This window comes from Salvelinus alpinus, chromosome 21, assembly GCF_045679555.1.
Source record: "Salvelinus alpinus chromosome 21, SLU_Salpinus.1, whole genome shotgun sequence".
In the NCBI taxonomy this organism is placed as follows: domain Eukaryota; kingdom Metazoa; phylum Chordata; class Actinopteri; order Salmoniformes; family Salmonidae; genus Salvelinus; species Salvelinus alpinus.
Window position 1 is genome coordinate 9129818 of NC_092106.1, and position 17195 is coordinate 9147012.

Genomic DNA, 17195 nt, shown 5'->3' on the forward strand with positions numbered 1-17195 from the left:
AATACTAAAACAGTTATCAAATACAGTAAATACTTTCACTCTTCTTTGCATAATTAGAAAAAGGTGTAATGTAACTGGAATTAGTATTGGTCCAACATGGCCCTTTGGCCTGCATATATTTGTGGAGCCAATTGACAAGACGTTGGCATTGAACTGCACATGCAAACAAAATTAACAACACAGTGTTTTTTTCAATATCACAATTTGTATTTATCAATTCAAAGAAACAACTGTACACAGTCAATGGTTTTAAGTTGGATCTGTTTTATACATTATTATTCATTCATTCACCTTTTCCATGTACGTAAGTGTGTCACCCCATTATTGTACAGTGATTGTATAGCGACGGGATGAGACTTCAAAACATGCAGAGCAGTATCATAATAGCGACTATGTAATTCATGCAACTTCTGTGTCCTGATATTGTGATGTTTTCCATTGATGTTGTACAAATGAACCATTTGCCCCATGGATATTTCAATTTGTTGAAACCCCCCCCCCAAAAAAAACTTTTTCTCCCTTTCACAGCAAAAAAAACAACTAACATGTAAATACTTTAAGCAATTACATATTGTACAGGTCATCAAGCTGTTGAACTTTGCAAAACATCCATTCAGTAGTTCCCAAAAAACAGTGGTGCTCTAGGGTCAAAGGTCAGGAAATGAACAGTAGGTGTTGAGCATCGACTTTGTCAACAAATAACAATGGAACATCCTGGATGAAAACAGCAACGTAATCATTATTCCCTGAAATGAAAAAAATAACGTATTCTAGAAAATACGGATTTTAGTTTATAATGGCATTAGACTATTGATTTGTAACAGTTGCGGTGTGAATGCTTTCATGAAGGAAGCACTCCAGGACTTAATGCACATCACACATTACAGATGCCCAGTTACGCAATGATGTTCTAACATAACTGAAACATCATGAGTGCACAGCTAATACAGAAGCATTGTATCAATAATGGGATTCCTCTCACAAGTCTCCCTATGACATGTTAATGCTTGTGTGTATCAACTGTAGGTTATAAAATTGTGCTTTCTAGTCATTAACAACATCCAGCTGGTTTGTCATTTGAAAGTCTATAAGCTCAAATTGCCCTCTGTGAAACAGAAAAGTACAGGATAACATGGATCGGGCCCTTGGCCATGACAACAGACGTGCTGGCCCACATTTGGAAAATGACTACTGGTAATTTATCCAGATAGCATGAATAATTGTATAGGCCTGTTTGGTTTTAGGATGTGATGGCTTTTCGAAACTCGTACTTCATGCATTGTAGCTGGAATTCCAGCTGTTAGTAAAGTGTAACAAGCAAGACGAGCATGAAAAACTGCAATGTGAAATCTCATATCATGGTTGAACATGATACTCTCAGACTTTTCAGGCTAGTGTACTTAATGTTCATTCATGAAGATAATTCAAACATTCTCCTGTAATGAAATAAACACATTTCCCTCTCAGACCCTTAAGCACCACTGCTCCTCAAGCAATAGCACTGTGCAATGGGGGAGTGTTTTAGTGCAAAGGAAAAGTTGCATATAAATTCTCTTTTCGCATCAACAATAAGTTCCTGGCAACCTCCCTAAGCCACCATAATACTTTGACTGTATACAATCTGTTTAGAGTGAGACTATGGTATACAAATAGGATATCTGTGACAGCAGTACACAGAGAATGCAATGGTAAGCAACTCTTCCAAACAAAGTTACCATTCGGACACATCCAAATTAGTGTTAAGACAGTTGCGTACATCAATTTGAAACCAACTCGTTTTTATTGAGCATATTGTTTTTGGAATGAGACATCCTCCATATGAGCTGCCCAGGCAAGATAAGTCTACTCTAAACAATAGATAGTAGTGAATACTGCACAGTGAAACTCCTGAATGCAAGAATTTGGCAGACTAGCAGTTTATTGCTAGTATCCTCCCACTACACTATGCTAATTGTACTGTATGCCTCTCAGTAGTGTGTCATACGAATCTCAAAATTCACCACAAAATCTCACAGATGTCCACAGTGCCCTATCTGAGTGTGTCCTATGTCATGTATTGTAGTGTATTTCACATTCCATGTGATAGTTATGTTCATTCAAAAATAAGTTCTGCTGATCCTTGCCTTGTTGTGGATTGCATTGGTTTGGCATTCAACGCCTATATAGATGCATAAAATGTGTTTAAAAAACAAGGTAGAAAAAGCTACTCAGGAAAGATTTCATGATATTTGCACTGTACTATCTCGTCTCCGTCACTCCTCACTTCTGTACAAATCTCTGATGTAAGGAACAGGCAAAGGATTTGTCCATTAGCTTCCATAATGTGAGACTTCCCGTTACCAAATATGGCTTTGCAGTGCTAAGACAAAACAGATAATTGTATTGTATGATGCATGGAGAGGGACAAAGTGAACATCGTTGCTGATCGCTACATACTGTGAGAGGAACATAGGATCGGACTGCTATGCAAAGCCTCTCAACAAGAGATTTATATCCCAAGCAAGACATGCATGTGATTCATTCATCCAGAAGCTTTTGTTTACATCCATCTGACATCGACTTGCACTCCTGAGGCCTTGGAGTGACCAATCGGCACCATATCACTTCTGTGTGGCCCCTGAACTTAGATCCTTGCTGTGTCCTCATCAACTCCTGTGGTTAGTTGAGCTGTTAAGAAGCCTGGCCTGTGGAACGGCAGTGCCTGGAAGACTGAGGGAGAACTGAGGACGCAGATGTGAACGAAAAAACCTGAGCTATGAAAACCCTGGGAGTGGTGAGCAGCTGAACAGACACACACACACACCCGCACACACATGCTCAGACACACACAACTTAATTTCTCTTTGACTGTCTATAAAAAGCATTGTGATAGTTTCTGAATGGACAAAAATAATGTTGACTGGGTATGTGGAATGCGATTACCACCATCTGATAGTCTTTGAGAAGAAAGGGGGAGGTTTGGTCTTGCGAGATGGCTTCCAGTCCTATCCCTCTGGTGCTGGGTGGCTATGGCTGCTGGGTCCCTGGGGGCCTCTCGGGGGCCCCAGATGAAGGCATAGCTGAGTATGGCCGTGGGGGCCAGCCTCCGGGTAAAGGTTCCAGGTCATCCATTCAAAAGCCAGAACAAGCTTTGTGAAGGCTGATGTTACCTGCCTCTTCTCTTTCTCCTCTGGCTCAATGTTGAATTGTACAAATTCAATTTGGATGAGTTTGATGATATTACAGTTTTGTACTGAAGAAAGTCAAAGTGAGAAAAGAGAGTCCAGAAAAGAATGATGGCAGAGTGAACGAGCAGAAATACAAAAAAGGAAACAGAAAATAATTGTTCTCCAAAAAGAGGCCAGTTGTGAAAAACATTTAGGCATATTTCATTCTCTTTTGTTTGGGAGTATACAATTGGATGTTCTAGACATACAATACATAAATAGACAGACAAGAGTTACATACAGATACAGCTCATCTCTTACAAAAAATAAACGTAAAACGTTATGAGCTACTTTTTCATACTACCAGTGACAACCCTCTTGTTACATGAGTGTCCATCTCTCTCACATTGCTGCCCTGACTAGGAGGATCATCTGCTTTCTGCAGTGCACCGGTATCACCACCAGAGGGCAGAGGTGGAACGAGCCAGGCAATAAGTGTTAGTGACCAGGTCTGACACCCTTAGAGCAACAGAGATGAAGAGAGAGGGCAACGAGGAGGGGTACACTGATATTCGTGCTTCAAATCCCTCATGTCAGTTCACCAGGGTGATTTTCCTGTCTTTTTCGACACTAAACAGAACTGAAGCAGACAGATGAGAGGAAAGGGTTGGGTCTTGATTGGAAGTCTTTTATACCACTCTCCCTTTCCCCCACCCACCGCACAACATCAAACTCATTTCTTCTTGCTGGACTTTTCTGAACGCTTGGTGTCCGATTTGGTCTCACCCTTATCCGACCTCTCAGAGCGCTCGGCTCTCTGCGGCCTTTCCCCCCGGTCAGACTTTTCTCCCCGTTCTGACTTGTTATCGGCCTTGCTGCCGTCGCGGCGCGTGCCCTCGTCCGTGGATGAGGTAGTAGGCTGGGGCTGACCCCATTTGGCAATCTCCTCATGCTCTGCAATGCTCTTGTTGATGTTGGTGGTCCAGGCCTTTAGATCATCCTGTGACTCGGAGAGAGAAAGGGAGATGAGAGAGAGCATGGAACAGGACGAATGATAAAGAACAAGAAAGGGAAAGAGAGAGGGTGAGAAACAGAAAGAAAGTTATTTGGCACACGGACAAACATTGCAGAATCCCATTGTTATTATATGACTGTATTTCCATGAAAGAGCAGTCAACTTTTGAATGCCTTTTACCTCATCCTTTGCATGGAACAGAAATTCACTTCCGTCTTTCGTTCTGAAACAGAAGGACAGAGAAGTTGAGGGTAACACACAAAATGGCTATCTATACGGTAGACAAGACAAACAACATGACCCTGATTGACAGTATACCTAAAAGGCAAAGTACTAACTTAAGTGTAAAGACGTTTTTCTTCTTCTTGTATCCAAGGGTGACGTCGCAGTGGCAGTGGCCGAGGTTGAGCATGGGCTCGTTGTTGTAAGGTGTGGTGGTGTTCTTAGCGTCCTTATAGAAGCCTATCTCTCCTTTGTTCAGCACACAGTACAGGTTGACCCAGGATCTGCTGTAGGGGGGGGAAACGGGGCGCGTTCAGCAAAAACCAACCACAGGTTTAATGCCACCTAACCTCACTCACCTGGGGGCGTTCAAGATGACTGGCCGGAGTGGTCCGAGGGGGAACACACTGCCGAACAAACAATGAACCGCCGACCGTAGCGTGCATAGGTGCATACACGTGGCTTACCTTTGTGGAGAGGTAGGAAGAACAGCCAGCAGCAAGGAGCAACAGGAGAGAGAAAAAAAAACAGAATTTGGTTAAATGACAGTATTGGTATTAGTGAACATTCATCTCACCTCTTAAGATGATTGAGTGTAACAAACAAAAAGCTAGGCTTTACCTTGGCATGTACATAGCATTACATGTACATCAGAAACATTCATCCAATTGGTGAGTGAGCAGTGGGTCTCATTTGTGGGATGAGTCTGTTGCGTTGCGTGTCAGCCATGGCCTCCAGGGGGCAGTGCAGCAGTGAGAGGCGGACGGTTCAGTCATCCGGGGGCCAGAGACCCGTGGTAGGCCACCAAGCATGGCCGACTGAACGAAACGTCTCTCGGGAGGAAGCGGAGTGATGTGTGGGTCTCTGCAGGGACCTGTGCGGGTAGCATGGCTATGGCTGCATATCGTACTGGCTATGGGCCAGAACCAGCACCAGGTTCGACCTTAGGCCCAGCAACAACATCCATCAACCAGACCGCTCTCCGTCAGGGACCGTGTTGGTTAGGCACCATGCATGTTGCAAGCAGTGGAATGGCTGGTGGCTATCTCTTGGTTAAACTCTCATTCTGATACACTTCTGATCAGAGGCTAAACAGAGATCTGAAGTTTCAATAAAATGCTAGAAGAGCATATGTTAAAGCAAATAGCTATTTTCAAATAGGATGCTAGAACATATGTCAACCCAGAATTCTATTTTCAATAGGTTACAAGAACATATGTCAACTCGGGTCGTAAGCTCCAATAGGAATGTCTGAACATACAGTATGTCAGACCAGTGCTAAAGCTCCAATAGGATGCTGGAGTATATGTCGACCGAGGCCTAAGGCACCAATCAGATGCTGGAACATATGTTAATGCCAGTGACATGCACCAATTGAACATTTCGCAGGTAAAGTCAGTTGTTTTGTTAGCTTAGCATGCTCATAAGATCATGCCTGGTTGTTTTGTCAGCCTCCCCCGTTAGGAACCTGGATGCCCACCTGTTAGAGCTCTTCCTCATGGTCTCGATGTCCAGCTTGCGGAAGAGGAAGCCCTCGTGGTGGGCTGTGTGGCTGGGCGGCTGGGGGACCGAAGGGCTCACGCCCTGAGCCACTCCTGGCTCCGGCGCCGAGCGCGACCGCCGGGTGGTGGCCTCTCCTGCAGATGGGTCCTTGGGTCGGGGTCTCCGCCGGGGCTTTGGGCGATCCCTTGCTCGCGGCCGGTCTGGACGTCCGGAAGACTTCTCTGGCACGCCGTTCGGCACTTTAGGGACCTCCCCTCGTGCCTGTGGAGAGAAGAGAGAAGGCAGAGCTTAGACTATAAATACAACATATAGCCGTTAAACACTCTCATTAACAGTATTTATATATAGATAACTCTATCTGTGTAATAAAGGCGGCATAGTTGGTGAACAGAAGACTCACCGTTGCTGCCTCTCTCTCTTTTAGCTGCTCCACTATATCAAACAAGGTCTGGCCACCTGACTTTTTCTCCCTGTAATCAGCCAAGACAAAAAGTGATACACCTTTCTGCAAACAGCACTTAATGACGCCAAGGCGCAATGTAGTACTCACGTAGAACGTCTGTCTGACTGCTCCTTGGCTGTGTCGTGTTCACTGGACTCCTGTCTCTCCGTCCGGTGGCGGTCTTTCCTCCGGCCCTCGTGTCCGTGGCCCTCCTGCTCGCTGGACGTCTGCCTTTCCAGCTTCCTCTCTTTGCGCTCGGCCCGTTCCCGCCACACCTCCTGGGGCAGCTCATCCCGCCGCGCCTGGATCATCAGCACCTCACTGGAGTGCTGGCGCTCCAGCCTGGCTTCCCTGTGACTGTCCCTACTGTCCCTGTCCCTGTCTCTCTGCTGGGGCTCCGACCGGCTGCTCCCCGCCCGGTGGTCTCTGCTGCTGGGCTCGCTGTTCAACCTCTCCCTGCCCATCCCCTCCCTCCCCATCTCCTGGAGCACCACCTCGGCCATCACCGGCATCACCGGCGCTGGCTCCATTAACACAATATCTCTCTCCCTCTCTCTCTGCTCCCTCTCTCGCACCTCCTTCTCTCTCGCCTTCTCCAGCCTACAGGCCACCAGCATAGGCGTCACCATGTCGTCCATGTGTTTGATCTTAGGCTGCCGGAGGTACTGCGAGGCTTTCACCTCCACTGCGGCAGCTGCCCCAGTCACCAAGCTTGCAGCTATCCCTTTGGCCTCGACCGCGGGGGTGACCAATCCTGCTGCCAACCCTCTGGCTTCAGAGGCGGCAGTCCCAAATCCTGCTGCCACCCCTCGGACCTCCATGGCGGCGGTGGTCCCTAAATTTGTTGCCTCCACAGCGGCTGTTCCCAGCCTGGCTGCCACCCCAACTACACCCCCAGCCACTCCCCCCATCATGGGGATGGCCCGGGCCTCCAGACTGCTGCGGTAGCCACTAGAGCCGTTCATGATGGGGGTGTAGTTGGCTACGGTGGAGCCCAGGCGGCGGGCCACGGAAGAGGGCGAGGGTTCCTGGGGAGGCCTTTCGGCTCTGGGCTCGGCCTGCTCGTAAAGGATCCGTCTCATCAGGGGGGAGCCCTGGCTCCGGGCAGGGGACGTCTCCTGGGGGTCCAGGAACACCTTTCGACCCAGCAGGGGGGTGGGAGGGAGCTTACTCTGCTCCGCTTTCATCTTCTCCACCTGGAACCAAACCGAGGTTAACTAAACATCAGCACTTCATTGTAGAATCTCCTCTACAACAAAATTAAGCATAACGTAAACACGATGCCATTTGACAAGTCACTTCAAACAATCTGTGCTCTACAACCTCTAAGCCTCTAAGCAACCAGAAGAAAGACGGCATCAGCTAAGGGGAGTGTTAGTTAGCTAGGGATAGTGACGGACCGTGGTGAGGCGTCGTAGCGAGCTGAAGCGCTCCTCCCAGGTGGCGGCGGCCTTGCGGAAGGCTTCGTGGCGGCGGATGAGCTGCTCCACCTCGTCCACGCTGGCGCCCAGCTCCATGCTGTTGATGAAGGGCTCCTGGGCTGTGAGCCAGGCCTCGGCCACCACCGCCTCCTGGGCAAACTGGTGCACCTCCAGCACTGAGGCAGAGGAGAAAGAGGAACTCAGTGTCTGAGAACAATGGGAATCAAATCTCACACACAGTGTTGCTCAGTTGTAGCTTACTGTGGTTCAAACTGTATTATGGAACGCCTTGGGATAATATCAATGAGAGACTCGAGGTGCCAGGTACTAGAGTAGTTACATTCAGGTAAAGTCAGAGGGACTCACTGTGCTGCAGGACCTCCCAGTGTTTGTCCCATTTCTCAGACAGCTCGTACTGCTTGGCCACCACCGTATCCAGCTTCTCCTTGATCTAAAAAGACAAAGCATTTCCATTGAGTTTAATCTCAACGAGTGACTGTAAATATAATCTAAACTACAGAACCATCCTCTATGTTCTATGGCAGAACCCTGTCAACAGTGCTGTCACCTCCTCAGCAGCAGGGTTGCGCGCGGCCAGCAGCGTCTTGCCCATCTCGATGCACTGCAGCACACTCTTACTGCGCGCCTCCACCTCGCTCTTCAAGCTCTGGTGGTAGTTCATCAGTACCTCCACTGAGGACACATCCCTGAAAGGACCAGAGAGTCCAGAGCCCGTTATATCGCTGGAGGGAATGCTGACAGTGAAGGAGAAGAGCACAGGGTTACACACCATGGAAGACAAGGGCCAGGTCAGCCCCATATACACCACCAGGCAGCCATTTTGAAAATAACACTATATTAAAACTTGCTTGACATTTTTCTGTGTTTTCTGTGCTCTCTCTGCATCTCTTGATGCAGCTCTCCATATTTGGCATTTCCGTAACATAAATGAGTTCCGTTTTGAATTGTATTATGATAATGTGCTAAAATCAAAACAGGCCCCTGAACTTGCAGCTCAATCACATCTGATAGATGTACAGGGGGATGACACAGAGCAGTATGAGATACACCATATATACAAACCGTAAATATAGATATTTCATTGAATGTTTAACGAATGCCCCCTTTACATAAAAAAAAGACAATCTTCTAGTAAAGAGACACACAACTTCCTTTTGGATTCTAGCTGAAGTACATTATCTTTCAGCCTCTCCTAGGTGTTGAACTAAGGTTGCTAGGCCCATAGTATTTTCAACAAAAGGGTCAACTTTTTTCACCCTTCTTTTTTTCTCTTGCTCACCTCACTTTAATAGAATGTGTATGCCTAAACCATAAATATACAATTGTGACCACAATTGTATACCTTGGATTGTCCCCTGTGCCGATCTGAGAGATGATGCTGTCCATCCACATGATCTGGTCTCGCACCACCCCGAAGAACCGCAGCTTGTCTGTTGCCGTGGTGATCTGCACTCGGCACTCCTCGCAGGAAGTCAAGAGCTCCTTCCAGCAATGCATCACTTCCTGTTCCCGGCCGGCGATGGCCTCAGCCTTCTGCCCAGCGTAGATGGTCCGGAGCTGACCCGCACTCTCCTGGAGCTGCCTCACCTGGACACAGATAGACAGGGACGGGTGGTGAATGACATAGGAATAACTACAAACACTGTAAAAGTTACTGTAGTAATGTGATGAGAAATGTAATGTAATGTGAAGTGTTACCACATTGACTGCTTGTTTTGTTCAGTCTTCCTTTTTTAGCCTTATGTGCACGTAAAATAAAGTGATAGTGGGCGGGGCCTCACCTGAGTGACGAGCAGCTGGATGTCGTGCTCGAAGCTCTGCATGAGCCTCTGCAGGGTGCTGGTGTTGGCAGTGCCACCCTGGCGTGCCCGCACCTCGGGCAGCCTCCGCTGCTTATCATCGATTTGGGCCAAGACCTGCAGCACAATGCGATAACGGCCAATCAGAGACACATCAAAACACGACACAGACCTGTATCCCTTGGCACTTCTTATGGTAGAATCGCTACCTCGCGGCAGTCGGCGAAGAACTTGTGGAGCTGGTGCGAGGCGGCCAACATCTGTGCCCGGGTCTCCATGAGCTCCAGGAGGTCGGCCCAGGCCTCGTTCACGCCGTCCTTCCACTCGGCGATGGTGGCGGCGTCGGCGTGGCCGTAGTCGATCAGCTCGTCCACCATCTGGTTAACCGCCGTCACACGCTCCTGACCCAGACTGCCCGTCTCCGTCGCAAACTCTGTGAACTTCTCCTGCAGGATCTGAAGGGAGGAGGAGGAGAGAGGAGGAGAGAGGAGGAGAGGAATGAAGGGATGATCAATATCTGTTTGGCCAAGCTAAGCACTGTTGCTAAAACGGTAATGGGCTACTTAGCAAAACAAATTCAATTTAAATACATGCTACTTCCTTACTAAGCAGTAATACAGTGCACTGTATACCATTCTTTGAGCCATATTAACTCCGTTGCCAACAGTTTTTAGACACACGCTATAACAATATAGGCCATTTAGCAGAGGCTTTTATCCAAAGCGACTTACAGTCATGCAGGAATACATTTCCTACGTATGGGTGGTCCCAGGAATCGAACCCACTACCCTACTGAGCTACAGAGGACTACCAGGATTATCATATTGTTGAATGTTTTGTCCATTCAGGTCCCACTGACCGTGACGTGTTCAAAGTCCTGTCCCAGTTCTGGCGAGCTGGCCACCACCTCCCTCTCAGCGATCCACTGCTCCAGCTCGTCCACCTCGCGGTTGAGCTGGTAGAGCCAGTACTGCTGCTCCAGACGAGACTTTCTCTCCTCCACCAGGTCCTTCAGAGACACGTACAGCCGGTCCATCTGACACTGACGCTTACTGATCTGCTCACTGAGACACACACGCACAAACACAAACACAAACACACACACACACACACACACACACACACACACACATCAGAGACAGGGTTTGAGACGAATAGTAAAAACAGGGTGAAATTGAGGGGTAATGTGTGGGAGCTGAGATCCTGAAGTGAAACTCATTTGGACATGTAAAACCATGAGCTGGTTTTACAGTGTTGAGTTTCCAGAAGGAGTAAATGTGAGGAGGATAAGACTTACAAAGCAAACTGAACAACATGAGAACAACATGGACAACCCATAAAAAACCAACACCCTACTAGTGCAGAGATGCAGGTCTAGCATCGACTAACAGCTAAGAGCTAAGATGATAGCGCCGTTAGCGTCGACACCAGAGACAGAGAAGTATTACTGACCCAGTGCTGACCCTGATGTCACCATGATTCACTCTGCTGCCATAACAGAGTAACAGGAGTCCATGACTGGCCTACTTTACTGTACTGTACTGCCTTCTCTACAGGGGTTATGTCATTCAAGCAGTCTGCCATTTACTACCGGGTTACTCCTCAGCACCCAGTAGACAGAGTGTAGAGGCCCTGGATCCTCTTCAATCAAGTCACAAAATGAGATCCTTAGTTCTCGTATAGGGGATTTCCTTTGAGCTTTTAAGGCAGTATTTTAAATGTGTATTTCATGGCACACTCACTTTACAGCTACTATAACCAACTTTTGATCCCACGAAAGTCTTGGTGTGGTGTAGCGTGGTGAAAGGTTTGTGGGGCACCAACACTGACCTGTCTGGATGTCCCATCTCCAGTAGCTGTCTGCACTGCTGGGAGAGAAGGCCTATCGTCTCAGCGTAGTCCTCTATCGTCTGCTCCAGTACCAGGTGCTTCTTCAGTAGCTGCAGGGTGCTGGGCTCATCCTGAAGGGGAGGCCACAACACACTGACAGTCCATTCTCACAAACTTTGAAATGCTAACAATTCAAGGGCAGTGTTCATCACAGGAGGTTGGTGGCACCTTAATTGGGGAGGACGGGTTCGTGGTAATGACTGGAGCGGAATTGGTAGAATGGTATCGAACACATGGTTTCCAGGTGTTTGATGCCATTCCATTTGCTCCTTTCCGGCCGTTATTATGAGCCGTCCTCCCCTCAGCAGCCTCCACTGGTGTTCATGTACAGTTGCTGATGTCTAGAGGGACACAATGACATTGTACTACACCTATGCAGATACAACTTTTCCCTCTTCAAAAAGCCAATCACCTTACTGTAAAAAGGTAACTGGGCAGATTAAGTACATCAGCACCTGGTGATTGGCTCCTTGCCTCCTACCTTGCCCTTTTCCTCGTTCATCATGTGCAGCTCCTGTTCGCTGAGCCAGGCCTCCACCTCGGCCGTGTCAAAGTAGTACTGCTGGGCCTGGTACATGGCATCCAGCACCAGCTGTCTTCTCTCCGTCTCGGCCCACAGCAGACCCCACAGCCCGCTGAGCTGCTCCAGGCCCGCCCGCACACAGTCAGCCTCGGGGCTGCGGATGGAGGCGATGACATTAGCTCGTTCCAGGACGTCCTCCACCCTCGCCCGATGGCCCTGTAGCTCCCTCTGCAGAGTCTGGGGGGGGGGAAACAGAAAGACGATGTCCAGATAGATAGATAGACATGTACTGTAAAGATGTGGTTATCCTCAGCTAGCTGCCACACACCTGGTTCTTCTTCATGAGCTGCTGCACAGCCTGTAGGCTGGAGCCGTGCTCCTGAGACGTGGCGGCAGGCAGCCGCTCCTGCACCCACAGCTGCAAACACATCACGAGTTTAACTAGCAAAGAAGCACCTGCAAACTCTGGTAACTGTTCTAGGGTTATCACCGGCATGGTATTGCATCAGTTTAGAGTTACATACACCTTTCTTCGAGATAACATCTTCAACAAACATTAAAGGGGGTTAGTCGCTGACTTAAGCAACACTTTAACCCTTGTCGATGACACTTGTAAGTCACACTTTTAGAAGCAAATGTATGCGTGAAGTGGTCTGAGTAGACCGAGGGAGGTGTGCGGGTGTCTCTAAGTGTCTGTAAGTGTGCGTGGTGTGTGTGGGTATAACCGGAGGTGGATCAGGACGGCCACTCACTATCTCGTCCTCCAGGTCCCGGCCCACTTGGTGAACCTCCTTGGAGGCCAGAAGGATACGCCGGCGCTCCTTGAGCGGCTCGATGAGGCGGACGATGCGTGTCTCCACGGCGGACTGGCGCTCGCTGACCGTGTCCATGACCTGGCCCTGCTGGGGGATGGAGGCCGCCGCCACCTGCAGCTCCCCCACCTCCTTATACCACTCCTCCATCTGACACTCCATCGTCTGGAGAGAGGGAGCGGGGGATGTGAGAGGGAGAGGAGGTAGAATGGAAGCAAAGAGGGATGGAATTGAAGTGTTTGAGGAGGGGCGAGTGAACGAAGGAGGGAGAAAGGATAGGTTAGGAAATAAAGAGAGGGAGGAAGTCCATGGGACAGCGAGAGGCCTGGTGAGTATTGAGAGGATACATTGGTTCCTCTATCAATCCCCTCTCACCAAAATATCCTGACAACATCCAACTCAGGAGTCAGCCACTGATGGCTTTCCTAGGTGTACATGATCAGTTGCTCTACTGGTCAGTCTGTCATAACAATTCATGAGAAGTGTTTGGATGATAGTAGTTAGATCTACTGCAATTTACTACAAGGCAATTACTTCTCCAGAGTGGCCATATAGCTGTCAGGTAATTCTGAGGGGGGGGGGGTCACTAAGGCAGTGACACTCATTTTGGGACACAAACATCAGGTTGAGATCCCCAGGGAGGTGAAGTAGTGTCACTGAGGCTAACTACTTCGAAAAGTGGGCCAGATGCAAAGAGTTGTTGCATGAGTGCCATGGTAAAGTGAATTAGAGTAGGAGGCAGTATGAGGCCGATCAATCCCTTACGAATTCACATGATGATTTGACTTTGGGAATTCTTAGGAATTGGGAGGAAAAGAGCCTTCGGGATGGCTGCCTCAGTACCTTCTATCTGGTTAAATGAATCCCCTGACATTCTCAGAGACACATATCAGAGACTAGTACGAGAATAAGCACACTTTCTATTGGCTTACACACAAACGTTACCCCAACGCATATGCATTGAATCACAAATAAAATAAAACATGGGAATTGAACATTATTTCTAACTTTGACAGAAATGGTCCTTGAATTAATAGAGAGGACCATTTCTTAGTCTCACGCAGACACACAGACACATACAGTGGAGTGGAGATTTTCATACATTTCCATATGAAGCTAAATGTTAGAGTTTCCGGGATGAGACAGTAATTCTGCTCACACCATAGATCACAGGGTGAACAGCAGGACGGGATGAGACAGTGATTCTGCTCACACCATAGATCACAGGGTGAACAGCAGGATGGGATGAGACAATGATTCTGCTCACACCATAGATCACAGGGTGAACAGCAGGACGGGATGAGACAGTGGTTCTGCTCACACCATAGATCACAGGGTGAACAGCAGGACGGGATGAGACAGTGGTTCTGCTCACACCATAGATCACAGGGTGAACAGCAGGACGGGATGAGACAGTGGTTCTGCTCACACCATAGATCACAGGGTGAACAGCAGGACGGGATGAGACAGTGATTCTGCTCACACCATAGATCACAGAGTGAACAGCAGGACGGGATGAGACAGTGAATCTGCCCACACCATAGATCACAGGGTGAACAGCAGGACGGGATGAGTGAGTGGTAGTGGCTGGAAGGAAGCAGAAAGAAAGAAAAAAATATCAAAATTAGAGTACAAAAGGGATAAAGAAAGAAATTAAGAGAGAAAAAGGAAAGGACAGGGAGGTAAAGACAGGAAAGGAAGAAAGAAAAAATTAAAGGAAGGAAGGAAGTAAGGAAAGGAAAGGAAGGAATTAAAGGAAAAGGAAAGGAAAGAAAAGGAAAGAAAAGGAGATTGGAGTACCCATGAGAGAAATTAACTGAAGTGAAAAGGTTACTGTACCCCTGGATGGAGGTTGGGTGGTGGAGCGTACTGTACACAAAGCACAATGGCAGGCTGAAAAGGAACTGTAAGCAGCCCTTAGAGGCAGCATGCTGTTGGAGAGGAGAATGAGAGACGCATGATGAAATGATAAGATGTATGGTGGACCCAGTAGTAGTGACAGAACAGAGGTAGAGCATCCTGGACAGTAAAAAGCATGAACCTCCTCCTACTGTATAGGTTGTTGGCTAGCATCAACATTAGTGTTTATTAAAATGTAGCACAGGCTACATTTTGTCTAAAAGTAATTGTCCAGTGAAAATCTAACTTTTAACAGTTCATATTCTGTTGACTCATACCCAAATAATGTTGTTGACTCATCCTACACTCGTATTTGTGGCCAAAGCATAAAATTGAATTTTAAAAATACATTTTAAAAAAACACCTCAAACTTGTATCTCAAACAGACCTTTTATAAAATGCTTGCTATTTCCTGAGGAGGATGAGCTGGCCAATCAGTGGTCTACTAGCGTTCATATTTTTTGGAACCAGTATACGCCTCCACCATTCAGGTTGTTGGGGTACACCCACACCATTCCAACACAGAAACGCAGCTTTTTAACATAAGCAATTATTTAACTCATATTGTAATTAATTATAGCTCATTTTTCATAGAAATCTGGAAACACTGAACAGTTACTACAACCCAGTATGTATTCTAGAGCCATGCTTTCGGTGGAATGGTCTGACTCTCCAATGACAGCCCATTGGAGTGTAGGCCAAGCTTACTGGTGATGCGTTGAGTGCCAATTGCTCTTGTTAAACAAAAGCCTATGGCAGCACGGCATTCATAGAAAATGGATGATAAAGGATTAGTAATTCACACAGAACAACCCTAGGTTTTTGTATATAGAGATACACTGCGATATTCAACAACTTTAACCTACATTTTCATTATGTATGACAATAGCTTCACCATACCCAAAAATATTCCCAACTACTCCTAACTGATCACCAAAACCTAAAACTGTAACAGTAGTTGGACCATATGAGGAAGAGGAAGAGACCTGGAGCTTCTTGAGATGCTTGTTGACGCTAGTCAGGTCCTGACCCTGGTCCACGTAGCCCAGTTGTCCCTCCAGCTGGTGCAGCCGATGGTCCAGGCTGGTGTAGCTCTGCACCAGCAGGTCGGCCCGGTTGGCTTCAAACAGCTGGCGGGCCTTGGCCTGGGTGGTGCTCTCCAGATCCTGCCAACACTCCCGGATCTCCCCCAGCTTCCTCCGCACCACCGGGCCCAGCTCGGGCTTCTCCTGGATCAACTGCTGGCCCTCCTGGAGGATGGAGTGGGGGGGGGGTAGGTGGAGGATAGGAAGAAGAGGTTGAGAGAGATGTAGGATGGCGGTTGAAGGTTAGGGTAATGGAGAGGGAGCATGAGGAGATGGAGCAGAGAGAAAGGGAGATGGGGGGGGGGGGGAAGAGGTTAGAATTATTAGATATTGATGAGTGGAAGTTATAATAACATGAAAATAAAGTAATATTTACACCACTTATGGAACATTGGTGTCATAAACAATCTACTGTCGTAAATATAGGATTTTATCCATTGAAATCATTCTGTAAATAGTTCCATCATAGGCAGAAACAATTTGAGACTACCACGTTGGCAGTTTACCATATGGGAACATACATTTAAGCACTTTGTTACACCTGCTGATGTACATCTGATTGATAAGGAGTTGGCTATGGTTTTTCTAGATCTTTATTCTGGTAGGTAAATAAAATGGGTTCTAAGTTACCACGTAAATTGACAAAGAAAATGCCTTCATTGTTAGCTTGTAAGCATGAGCTGTGATTCAGTGGTACACCTTTACGAGGCTACAGCCTGGGCTCCAGACCAGCTGCTCCTGACTCTGGCCTATCAGTGCACATCAAATTGGGTTAGGAGGGCTTGCTTTGCCCAGGCAGCCCAGAAAACCACTTCACCTTTAGAGGTCTGAGCTCACAGATAAAACGCACTTCACTTCCTGATTGAATCATCTGGTATGGATCTCTCCTTTGTCTGTCTTCATCAGTTTGGAGGTTTCAGGTTTGACTCATTTCTTGTTGATTTCATTCACGACACACAGGTGTTTTCAGAATAGATCCAGATTTAAAAGCTCTCTGCATAGTCACGATTCTTTCCAGTAAGCCTAGCTTAATCGCATAACAACCGCAACCCCAGAGACTGAGCCAGCGAATGAGAGGAGAGCACACTGAGTTGCTGCCTGCCGTGACACACCATCACAGACTCAGAGAGGCAGACAGACATACACTTGCTCTCTCTCTGTCTCTCTCTCCTGTGCGCCTGAGTGCACGCAAGTGTTCCAGGCAACGGGGGTTGTAAACTACGCAATCATCTCACTTAATATTCGCCGCCATGGAGACACATCAGCCAGTGACGACCGGAGAGGAGATTTAACTTACCCATGATCTAACATCTCCCCCCCATTGTAATTCACTCTCTGTCAGAGGTGGGTTGTGTGTGTGTGTGTGTGGGGGGGGGCTGGATCTAAGTGAGTCAGCACAGCAGAGCTCACAGATATT

At 47.6% G+C, this 17195-nt stretch overlaps 1 protein-coding gene across 7 annotated transcripts in view; it reads right to left on the reverse strand.

The window, feature by feature from the left end:
• Nucleotides 1-235: 235 nt before the first annotated feature.
• LOC139547745 (spectrin beta chain, non-erythrocytic 4-like) overlaps nucleotides 236-17195 on the reverse strand; it is a 62041-nt gene continuing 45081 nt past the window's right edge. For 2 of the 7 annotated variants that reach the window (XM_071356779.1, XM_071356784.1), the window contains 18 exons: nucleotides 15680-15943; nucleotides 12735-12959; nucleotides 12311-12400; nucleotides 11941-12219; nucleotides 11400-11530; nucleotides 10429-10633; nucleotides 9779-10024; nucleotides 9552-9686; nucleotides 9113-9357; nucleotides 8318-8504; nucleotides 8116-8200; nucleotides 7729-7925; nucleotides 6437-7524; nucleotides 6287-6356; nucleotides 5864-6147; nucleotides 4500-4670; nucleotides 4342-4384; nucleotides 236-4152 (listed from right to left, as the gene is read on the reverse strand). In XM_071356779.1, coding sequence (XP_071212880.1) covers nucleotides 3880-4152; nucleotides 4342-4384; nucleotides 4500-4670; nucleotides 5864-6147; nucleotides 6287-6356; nucleotides 6437-7524; nucleotides 7729-7925; nucleotides 8116-8200; nucleotides 8318-8504; nucleotides 9113-9357; nucleotides 9552-9686; nucleotides 9779-10024; nucleotides 10429-10633; nucleotides 11400-11530; nucleotides 11941-12219; nucleotides 12311-12400; nucleotides 12735-12959; nucleotides 15680-15943 — 4218 coding nt within the window. In that variant the 3' untranslated portion in view covers nucleotides 236-3879. The remainder of the gene's footprint in view (nucleotides 4153-4341; nucleotides 4385-4499; nucleotides 4671-5863; nucleotides 6148-6286; nucleotides 6357-6436; nucleotides 7525-7728; nucleotides 7926-8115; nucleotides 8201-8317; nucleotides 8505-9112; nucleotides 9358-9551; nucleotides 9687-9778; nucleotides 10025-10428; nucleotides 10634-11399; nucleotides 11531-11940; nucleotides 12220-12310; nucleotides 12401-12734; nucleotides 12960-15679; nucleotides 15944-17195) is intronic. The other 5 variants (XM_071356786.1, XM_071356783.1, XM_071356782.1 and 2 more) reach the window with 5 other exon arrangements.